Source organism: Molossus molossus, unplaced genomic scaffold (genome assembly GCF_014108415.1).
Source record: "Molossus molossus isolate mMolMol1 unplaced genomic scaffold, mMolMol1.p scaffold_m16_p_1, whole genome shotgun sequence".
Taxonomy (NCBI): domain Eukaryota; kingdom Metazoa; phylum Chordata; class Mammalia; order Chiroptera; family Molossidae; genus Molossus; species Molossus molossus.
In genome coordinates, this window is record NW_023425344.1 from 56,632,002 (window position 1) to 56,643,403 (window position 11,402).

An 11,402-nucleotide genomic window follows, 5' to 3' on the forward strand; every position below is an offset into this window, starting at 1 on the left:
AAAAACAGAAAAGCTAAATAGCCATATAACAAGAAACGGAATTAGTAAACAAACTATTGTCAAAGAAAAGCCTATGCCCAAATGGCTTCACCGGTAAATTCTACCAAACATTTACAGAAAAATTAATACAAATTCTCCACAAACTCTCCCAAGCAGTAAAGAGAAGCACTTCTCAACTCATTTTATGAGGCCATTTAATTACCCTGCTACCAAAATAGCACTGCTAAAGAAAATAGCACTCAGAAAACTACAGATTAATTTCTCTTCTAAATACAGATACTACAGAACTCCAACAAAATACTAGCAAACTCAATCTCCCAATATAAAAAAAGATTAGCCCTGGCCAGTTTTGCTCAGCGGTTAGAGCATCAGCCTGTGGTTCAGAGAGACCCAGGTATGGTTCCCACTAAGGGTGCGTACCTCGGTTGCAGTTTGTCCCTGGCCCTGGATGGGTTGTGCGGGTGGCAGCCACTCAGTGTGTCCCTTTCACGTCAATGTTTCTCTCTCTCTCCCTCTCTCTCCCTCCCACTCTATCTGAACAAAAAATGGAAAAGTGTCCTCAGGTAAGGATTAAAAAAAAAGATTATACATCAGGCCATCACATATGCAATTTATACACACATATCTATGTGTGTGTGGGGGGGGGCAAATTATAAAACAAATAAGGTAAAATGTTAATTTTTACCTTATTTGTTTTAGTAAATCCAGGTAAAGGGTTTCTTTTTGAAATTACCTAAAAGTTAAGAATGTAGAAAAGCAAAAAAAATTATGATTTATGAAAGTGCTTATAGCAGGCTATTTACATTCCTTTTTTTAAATCCTCACCATAGGATATGGTGTTATTGGTTTGGGGGCAGGGGGGGTACAGACAGATAAGACACATCAATGTGAGAAAGAAACATCAATCAGTTGCTTCCTGTACTCTCCCCAACCGGGGATGAAACCCAAAACCTAGGTATGTGCTCTGACTAGGAATCTAACTCAAAACCTTTGGTGTATGGGACAATGCTCCAACCAACTGGGCAGCCAGACAAGGGCCTACATTCCATTTTTAAGTCTGTAGTAAGATAATGATATACTGAAGAAAGCACTGACTTGAGTTTTACTTCTTTTACTGGCAAAACACAGCCTACATTCTAATATGTAAAACAGATTATTTGAGTTAGGTAAATAATGAATCCTGACGAATAAAATATATTTAAAATATAATTTGTTTTAAATAGAACATTATAGTTGTAGCTTGTTATTACATGTCCATTGTAAATTATAGCCAGAATTTTTTAATGCTCAGATAGAAGTCTCTAGGAACTAAAAAAAAACAAAAACACTGTATTTTGGTTGGCATATTACACACACTTCTAACTTTGATCATTTCTTTCACATTTCTCTTTCCATTCTTTCAAATGCTATTTCTGCTTCTTTCTCCATGTTTATCAAATAGCTTAACAGCTAAGTTTATAAAATCCTCATTTTACAGCATATATATTACAAATCTATATATAGAGACTTCTGCTGATCTGAGGGAAACTACTGCACGATGCTATACATACTGCACAGTGGTATACAACAGAAACAACTTCCTTAAGATAGAATTATTATATTTATTGTCATCATAACACCAGCTCTATTAATAATTCTGTACTGGTGCTGACTTCTGGATCTTAGGTTCCTCTTCTAAATAAGATGAATTTATTAATATGACCATACAAGAACCTCATGTTCTAATATTACCTCCTTGACTTGATGCCCTTAACTTAATGAACCTACAGTTACCTATAATTCCAAAACAGGCTGCTGTCTTTCCCAATCTCCATGCCTTTCCACACAGTTCTTTCAACTTGAAATGTCCTTTTGTAGCTCACACTCCCCTTTCTACAGAGTTTTAATTTACATCAATCTGTAACTGGAACACTGCCTTCCTACACCCATACTTGGACATAATTCTACTTTTGCATTTTATTGTTCTGTGATATCGGTAGACCTGTCTCTCCTACTAACCATAAGCTCCTTGATGGCAACACTCTCCACAGGTTAGCACTATACCTAATAAATAATAATAGCTTACACTTGTTAAGTGATTAACAAGTAAAAACAGTGAGTGCTATTTGGCCAGGTATTATTCAAAGTACTGTCACATGAATGGATTTAATCCTCACACAACCTTATGAAGCTAGTATTATTAAGCGCCTTTTAAAGATGAAGGAACATGCAAAGAAAGATGAATACTTTTCATTTTTAAAGTATTACTCAGGCCCTGGCTGCTTTGGCTCAGCGGTTAGAGCGTCGACCTGTGGTCCAGAGAGGCCCGGGGTTCGGTTCCCGCTAAGGGCATGTACCTCGGCTGCAGTTTGTCCCTGGCCCTGGTTGGGTCGTGTGGGTGGCAACCACTCGATGTGTCCCTTTCATGTTGATGTTTCTCTTTCTCTCTCTCTTCCTCTCTCTCCCTCCAGCTCTAGCTGAATAAAAAATGGAAAAATGTCCTCAAGGATAAAAAAAAAAAAAAAAAAAAAGTATTACTCAGAGTAAAACACATACACATGCTCTGAGCTTCCAATCTTGACCAAAAAACGTTTTGCAGAGTTCCATTCTAACCTACTACGATGTCACACTGCCACATACACTCATCTGTAACTGCAAATCATCTCTACTGCACCTTCCAAACACAAGCTAATTCTACTTGTGTGCTCTTCATCAGTATTAAGATTTTCCTGGTCCAGAAACGCAGACGCACTCATCTGGCTGGTCCCAGATTATAGAATCTAAACTCTGTCCATTCTTTCTTAATCTATTTATCCATTCCCTTCTATTTTATAGTTTGCCACAAATGACCTGAAAAGCTAGAAACAGGTAACTCTACTGTTAATGTTTTCAACAAATTCATTTTTGGAACAGACACTATGTGGTATATGCAGATTGCTTGGGTTTAAACTCTGGCCAACGGGTTCTAGCTGTGTCATCTAAGAAGGAAATTACTTCATGTTGTGGATCCTCAGTTTCCCTCACCTGTGAAATGAGAGTCCTCAATGAAACCTGCCTCAATGAGTCCTTGAGGACTCAATGAGTTGCAAACCATTTGGAACAGTAACTGTCAAATAATACAAGTGTTGCTGTTATTAACATCACAACATCACACTGCTGCTCAAATGTTGAGCGAGTCCCCACCGACAGAACAAAGGCTAAACACCTGAATTCCGCATCCAGAGATTTCCAGTCTGACTCCATCCTGCCTTCCGAGTGATCCCTGCCACTATTTTGCTACCCAGTTCCCAACTCCTGCCAATACGACCAGCAGTGGAACCTAGAACTCAGCAGAGGCCCTTCTTCCCTTTTTAAAAAAATTTCCCAATTTTTATCTGCCCTTTAGGGTGCAACTCATCTCACCTCCTCTTCGATTTCCCCCACCCACACCCTGGGTAGCGTTCCCCGGCTCCGAGTTCCCGCAGCAGGGCGGCTCACCCACTCATTTGGCATGCACACCGCTTGGCAAGGCAAACCATCTTCCTCGGGCTCCCGCAGGAGCGAGGTCTAAGGGTGGGAGTGTTTCCCCTTCTCTGTACGTAACACAGGCTCGCAGAGCCTAGAAAACGCACTACAGGGTAGGCGATCTGCAGTTCCTACAAAAAAGTTACTCGGTGACAGAAAAAAAAAATGGCCTGAAAGGGAGCAGAGCTGTTGGCAAACTGGGCAGGTGCCGAGTTGTTCTTGCGTGGAGGAGGTGAGGAGCGTCCGGAAGGTCCCGGTGGAGGCGAGGCGAAGGAGGGAAAGTGGCAGGGTGGGGGGTGTCGCGGGGTCCAGGGTGGGGGGGCGCGGCGGGGGGAGGACAGGCGAAGGCCGGGGGAGGATGTGGCGGGGTGGGGGCTCGAAGCGCGCGGCCGCAGTGCCTCCCCGTGGGGGGCGCGGGGACTCGCCCGGCCCCCGCCCCCGCCCGCTCACCTTCTCCTCCTCTTCCTCCTCCCTGGCAGAGCTGTAGACCTCACAGTGGTGACGCGGGGTCATCCGCGGGCCCGCTACCACCTCATTTTCCCCAGCGCGCGGCGGCAGGGCGCGCAGGACGAGGGCCGGGCCGAGGCCGATGGAGGAGGGAGAAGAGGGGGAACCGGGCCGGGGGGCGCGGGCACTGGCACTCGAGCAGGACGCACGGCTGCGGCCGGTGGGTCGGTCAGCGAATTAGTTCCATGACGACCCTGGACCTGAGGCCGCCACCGCCGGTCTCGCTCCTCCAACCGCCGCCGCTTGTGCCCGGGTGGGGAGGGGGCTCCCTCTCTCCATAGGGCGGCGGGGGCCGGGGAGAGGCGGAGAGTGAGACCGGCTCTGCCCCTGCCCGGCGGAAGCGCCTCCAAGGGGAAATGGTGAAAGGGAGGAAGGGGGAAAAAGGAAAAAAAAAAAAAAAGAAGGGGAAGGGGGAAAATAAGAAAAAGCGAGGCAGAGGCGCTGCCGCGTCCGCTCGCGGGGAAGGCTAGGGAGGGAGGGGAGGGGAAGAAGAAGTGCCGGCGCCCTCGGCTCCGCCCTCGCGGACCGATTCCTGAACGAGCTCACGCCTTGTAAACAACACTGTGTGGGTGCCCTGTCCTCCCCCCGTTTTCTCCCCGCCGCCTTCCCGGGCCGACGAACGCACAGAGAAGTGAGGGGAGAAGCTAGACTTTTGGAGAGGAGCTGGGGAAAGCTTTGGCACTGGGGTAAAAGGAGGGAGAACACTTCCTGCGGGCTACGAAAAGCCAAGGTGCGTGGACTCGTTTCCTTGGAGGGGCGGAAGGGTCCCCTGTCGACCGCACGATGACGTAAGCGCCCCTTTCAGCCCGCTGGAAGGGGCGTGCGGTGGCCGGAGAGCGCGCTGCGCATGCGTGCCGGGGAAGAAAGAAGCGGCTGAGCGCTTGACGGGGGGTGGGGTTCTCTCGGGATGCTCCTCCGGCCGAAGCTAGAGCTACCTGCATTTATCCAAGCTAGCTTGCCTCTGGGGCTGGTAGGAGACTACATATTGGGAAGGGTCTGGTAATCTATTGTGTAAGGATATTGTATTCTTTGTTGACCTCGCAAATAATTGTGTTCTCTTATCATTGACGTGTAAATAGGATTGCGGTGTAGTGCTTTAGAAATCAGGAAATTTGGGGGATCGTATCCCTAAGCATCTTTTTGCTTAAGGTCCCTTTTAAAACTGCAAATTATACTGCTGAAGGCCGCGAACCTGCTGGGTAATGTGCCAAGGAAATTCTATCCGCTTAACCAACCAACCCTTCTGCGTATTTCAGACAAGAGTTTATTGCCAGGTGTCTAACGAGTGTGTGGTGACATATAAATGTGTTTTATTTGGGGCTGTCTTACGCACCTATAATAGTATTTGCTCATCACTTAATTGTTTTAATTATAAAAATATGTAGGGTTACAGAACGCTTTGAAAAAGGAAAGGGAAAAAACTCAAGTATTTACAGAAGTAGTCTCCATTGTGTTTTTCATTTGTTCTTTATATGCCCATTTTAAGTCATTGAAAAAATTTGTATTGGGCTTGTTTAGTGGGCCAGACTCAGAGCAAGACAGGGCTAAGCTCTACCAAACTGGAAGTAACCAAGACAGAAATAGCACCAGCCTTCATGGTGTTTACAATCTTGAGGATAAACATTGAGCTAATTATCATCTAAAATTACTTAGTACATCGATTTACTTGTACATTATATTCCCTCCCTAGAATACAAGCTCTTAGATGGCAGGGATCCTCCATGTTTTTCACTCTCTATTTCTGCATGTAAAAGGCTCTCAGTATTTGATTACTGGTTGAATAAGCAGTTGCAAGTATCAAAAATATTAAGATGGAAAATGCAGACTTCTATGGGAACACTTAACCTAGCCTATTTAGAGAGTGTTTCTTTGAGGAAGTGACATTTAAGGTGAGACTTGAAACCACTGGGTAAAGAAGTGGCGAAAGAGTGATACAATAGGCAGAGGAAACCTGTGCAAAGGCTTTGAAGCTGAGGCAGTCTAAAAATCTCTGAAAGGTAGTACAACTGGCCCTCCAGGAATTGAGGGGAGAGAGCTGAGGTGCATAGGGCAATAGGCCGAGCAGGGAATGGGAAGACCTGCAAGGATTTTAATCAGCTTGTATCCTGCTTTTCTTACTTTGTGTAGTCTTTTACTGTATTCCTATGTCTTCTTCCTTCTACAAAGCCAACATTTTTCTCCATAATATTTTGAGAATGTAGCTTTTCTGCATACCACCTCTGAGACTGTACATAATTACATTGTTGGACCATGATTTTAACTCCTATAAGAATAATATAAATTACACTCCTAGGTATGTAGCCAAGAGAAATGAAAACATGTCCATGTAAAAACTTGTGCATGAATGTTCACAACAGCATTATTCATAATAGTCAAAAGGTGAAACAACACAAATATTCACCACCTGATGAATGTATAAGTTAAATGTGGTATATCTATATAATGGAATATTATTTGACTATAAAAAGAGGTACTGATAATTTGGTGAAACATGGATGACCCTTGAAAACATATAATATGCAGTCATTTGTGACTGGCTTCTTTCACTTAATATAATGATATCATTTCTATGAAATGTCCAGAATGGGCAAATCTGTAGAGACAGAAAGTAAATAGTGGTTAGGACTGGGGCAGAAATGGGATGGGGAATGAAAGCTAAAGGGTGTTGGGATTCTTTTGCTTTTATTTTTTAATATTTTCATTGGTTTTTTAGAGAGAGAGGAAGGGAGAGATAGAAACATCCATATGAGAGAGAAACATCGATAGGCTGCCTCCTACACTCCTCCTACTGGGTATTGAGCCTGTGACCTAGGCGTGTGCCCTGACCCGGAATCCAAGTGGGACCTCTCAGTCCATGGGAGGATGCTCAATCCACTAAGCCACACTGGCCGGGCCCAAGCAATTTATATTTGTGTTGCTAGAGGGTTGATTTTTGCTTGGGAAGGGGTTATTAAAATTTTTTTGACATGTTTTATTTCATGACTGAAATATTGAATCTTGAAGTATAAACATGCCTTGCTTCAACTGCAGAGTGGTAGAGGAAGGAAGCACCTGAGAAATAGTGTGCTGTTATAATAAAAGCTCTGTTCTGAAATGCAAAACGTTGTAAAGTGAGACCCCTTCAGAAGTCTAGGACAACTCAAGGGAACCAAGTTGATGAGCACAAAGTGGTTTGCTAGCCTTAATCTGTCAAGAAAAATGATTAGAAATGCACTGCTTACATTTTTATGAATATAGAAGACCAGGCTATTTAATCTTTAATAACAAAAATTTCTAGTCTCCTTAGTCTTAAATGAATTTTTTAGGGTAACCAGGAGACAATTTATGAAGGTACTATCTTGTAGGAGAAATACTAAGGCCTACAGAAACAAAGGAAGTGATTTATTATCATTATAATCACTTGTTTTTAGCATCTGCCAACACTTAAGGATCCTTCTTACAGCTTTCAAAATATTTGTTTTCATTAATCTCTACAGAGACAGAGTGTGGGAGGAATAAATCTCCCAAATAGATATCAAGAGAAAAGGAGTCCTCATTCACCAAATAATATAAAGACCTCCTACTTACTAGTAAGTGAAGTTTTCAAACAAACAAAAAAGTCAGAATTCTAAAATAGGAAGTCTCAAGCTGCTTTCCAGACTTTGGCCAACTCCAAATGTAAACTGGCTTTAAACTACTCGTATTTAGGTACTTATTTAGAAAGACCTTACTTGGAGGGATCATTGGTCATATACGTTATTAACAGGAGCCCCAGAAGTCAAATAGCAGCCACCTATTTGAAATGTTTAAATCTAAAGGCTTCAGTAGAAATATATATACTTTTTTTTGGTGCTGTTGGAAGAAAAATACAGCATTTACTCTTTCACGAACTATTTTGAATCTTGAACCACCAAACTTAGTAAGTTCAGAAAAAAATATTTTTGTTTATGTAATTAAACTACCAACACTATTTTTTGTCAGGTATTTATGGAGAAGGAATGGAGAGAAAGATAAACATCTTCCAAAGTGTATTTTTAGTCTCTTCACAACATACGTTTACTATAACCCCTATTTTTTCTCAGTAAAGGAAAATAATTATGTTTTGGTCATCAGTTTAAATGATCTACAATCAAGGTTTCCGAGACTTCTTTCTCATATAGCTAAGCTGCTTTTATCACCAGTCAATGATTTAGTAAATATTTGAGTCCTGACTGCATCCTGGGCTAGGTACCGTAAGAGATTGTAAAGTGAGTCACATATGGTCTTGTTTATAGGAAACTTGTTCATTCACTCATTCTTTAATTCAGTAACGTTTACTAGGTGTGTGACCATAATAAAATTAATCAGCTTCTCTATAACTTGACCTGTTTCATCATCTGTAAAATAGGGGTAATAATATATCTCCCGGGTTTTTATGATGATTAAATAGGATAATATTTACAAAAGGCTTAGAACAACCTATAACACATAGGAAACACTAATTGTTACCTGAACTCTTCTAAGAGTTCTTTATGTGCCAGGCTTGAGTTTGATTTTTTTTTTTTCACTTAGTACAGTTAAAGTTGGCCCACCCTTAAGCAGCCCTCAGCCTTGCAAGGGAGACAAACACATAATAAAAACACTGTTAATATAACATGAAAAGTTTTATAATAGTTATATGCAGAATGCTATGGGGAAACTGAAAAAGGAGACATTCTATGTGTTGGTGAGGGAAGTCTTTTATAAACTTGAATTGACTGTGGTATTATTTGCTGTGCAACAAATTGCCTCAAAACTTAAGCTGTGAAAGAGAACGAATATTTAGTATCTCAGTTTCTGAGACTCAAGAACTATAGCTCAACTGGGTGGTTCTGGTTCAGGATCTCTCATGAGGTTACAAGGAAGGCGTTGCCTGGAGCTGAAGTCATGAAGGTACTGGAGAACCTGCGTCCAGGTTGAGTCGTGTGGCTGCAGGCAGGAGGCTTCAGTTCCTTGCTGCTGGGACTCTCCATAGAGCTTGCTCATGACCAGGCAGCTGGCTCCCCCATAACAAGTGATGAAAAAGAGAATGAGAAATGATATACTCTCATGTTTGCCATATTCTTTTTATTAGAAGCAATTCACTGAGTCCTGCCTATATTGAAGGGAGGGCAATTAAACTTGAAAGGACAACTATCAAAGAACTTGTGAACATATTTTTAAAACCACCACAGGTGTGAAAAGTAAAGTTTAGCTAAGTAGAAAGGAACAAATTTATGACCAGCAAGGGAATAACAAACAAATAGAAATACTAGATTAGATGACATGTAATCTAGCATGGCTAGAGAATTGAGGGGGTTATTGTTAAACCAAGGCTTAGAGAGATTAACGTAATGTTTCCAACATATATAGTTAGTTAATGGCAGATATAGGTCCTGAGCCCATATTTCTGATTATAGAATCCATGATATTATCACTACCTGTATTAGGCAGGGTTGTCCAGAAAAATTGAATTGACAGGATGTATCTATATCTATATCCGTATCTACATCTATGTGGGGAGAGGATATTTAAAAGGAATTGCCTCATACGATTATGGGGGCTTTGTAAGTCCAAAATCTCCGAAGCAGGATAACAGACTGGAGACACAGGAAGGATTTGCAGTTGAGTCCAAATGCACTCTGCTGGCAGAACTTCTTGCTCAAGGGAAGTCAGTCTTTGGTATATTAAGGTCTTCAACTGATTGAATGAGGCCCATCCACATTATGAAGGGTAATGGACTTTACTCAATGACCACCAATTTAAATGTTAAATCTCATTTTAAAAAAAGAAAAAACCACAGAAACATTAAAAATAATTGACTAAATATCTGAGCACCATGGCCTAGCCAAGATAACAAATGATATTAACCATCATACTACCCTATACAATAGTGACATTTGGGGGTTCGGATTGCAAAGGGCCCTGAATGCCATACTGAGCAGTTTCTTGGACTTACATGAAAATTAACCAGTGGCTCTGAGAGGATTACCTTGAATATCTGATATGGCAGTTATTCCTAGAGTATTGTAATTCATTTAGAGAAAGTATCGTAGACTAGCTACAATATTGTGCTTGATCTTCAATCTTGTTTTGACAAATGATAAATCTGGTTTTTATTAACATTATATTTTATACTTTCAATGTTTTCCTTTTTAGTCCACATATTTTTAGTAATGATCCTTTCATGTGTTTCAAAATGATGAGTTTTATTTCAAAGATATTTGTCTCACCCTGGCCGATGTGGTTCAGTGGTTAGAGCGTCAGCCTACACACTAGAGGGTCATGGGTTTGATTTCAGGTCAAGGGCACATATCTGGATTGCAGGTTTGATCCCTGGCCCCAGGGCAAGTGCAAGAGGCAACCAATTGATGTGCCTCTCTCCCATTGATTTTCCTCTTTCTCTCCCCCTCCCTTTCTTCCACTCTCTAAAAATCAATGGAAAAAATATAGTCAGCTGAGGATTAACAAAAAAATTTTTTCTCTACCATGACCCTCTTATATTTGGACCTTTTTCTCTTCTTCTTTCACTTTGTTCCCGAATTTCAAGGTTTCCTTTTAGCCATGCCTCCTACAAGAGTGAAATGTGAAATTAGGAAGGAAGACAACATATAGGTGGGAAAAAGAACCCAGTTTGTAGAACAGCTGGACTTGGTGATGTCAAAGGTATAAATATTGTTTAAACCTCATTTCTTTACAGACAGTACATTTTAAAAAGCTGTTTCAGCCTTGCTAGTGGAAATATTTCTCTTTGTGGCTAACACAGAACAGCAAACAACATTTTTCTTATAGCTTCAGAATTTAAAGTTGCAATGATTCCAGCCTCTTCTTTTGGCTCTCTCCAGTCTGGGTCCCCACTGAAGACAAGACACAAATAAAGGTTGGGCTGGAGCGTTTTGTGAGACCCTTTGAAAGTGATCTGCATAACAAGTCTATGTGTACACCCTACCAGAAGAAAGTAGGAAGCAAAATCTAGAAAACCAGTAGAGCAAAAGGCGCGCAACAAGCTGCAAAGGAAAGGAGAACTAGACTTGCAGCATAAAATGGGGGCTGAGACCTGGTAGTAAATCATAAAACCAGGTAAGAGAATTTGGGAGCTAGTTCTATGGATATAGCTCATTTTCAGCTTTCTCTCTTAAGAACAGCAAGATCTAATTTGTGAGTTTCAAAGCACCCATAGAGTGCATAACACCACTAGGTGGTTTGGTGAGGTCTATTACATGAGCAGATTTTGTGGGTGAGGGAAGAAGACATTCAACACCAAAGGAAATGCGGTTTTCTAAAAAAGGAGCATTTAATACATCATGCTACTCTGTGTTCCTTTCTCTCTGTTCCCCATCCCCTGTTGCTATACTGATCATCCTACTAGCTCAATTATGTATGGTTTTCATTTTTAGTGCTATAGGAAAAGGGCTTTATTAATAGCATGAAGGAAT

At 41.5% G+C, this 11,402-nt stretch overlaps 1 protein-coding gene across 2 annotated transcripts in view; it reads right to left on the reverse strand.

Annotated features, from left to right (window-relative positions):
• The window catches only part of CCNI (cyclin I), a 30,399-nt gene extending 25,995 nt beyond the window's left edge, over positions 1 to 4,404 (reverse strand). The window contains exon 1 of one of the 2 annotated variants that reach the window (XM_036262190.1): positions 3,934 to 4,404. In XM_036262190.1, the coding sequence (XP_036118083.1) occupies positions 3,934 to 3,996 (63 nt within the window). In that variant the 5' untranslated portion in view covers positions 3,997 to 4,404. The remainder of the gene's footprint in view (positions 1 to 3,933) is intronic. The other variant, XM_036262173.1, reaches the window with a different exon arrangement.
• Between the last annotated feature and the right edge of the window lie 6,998 nt (positions 4,405 to 11,402).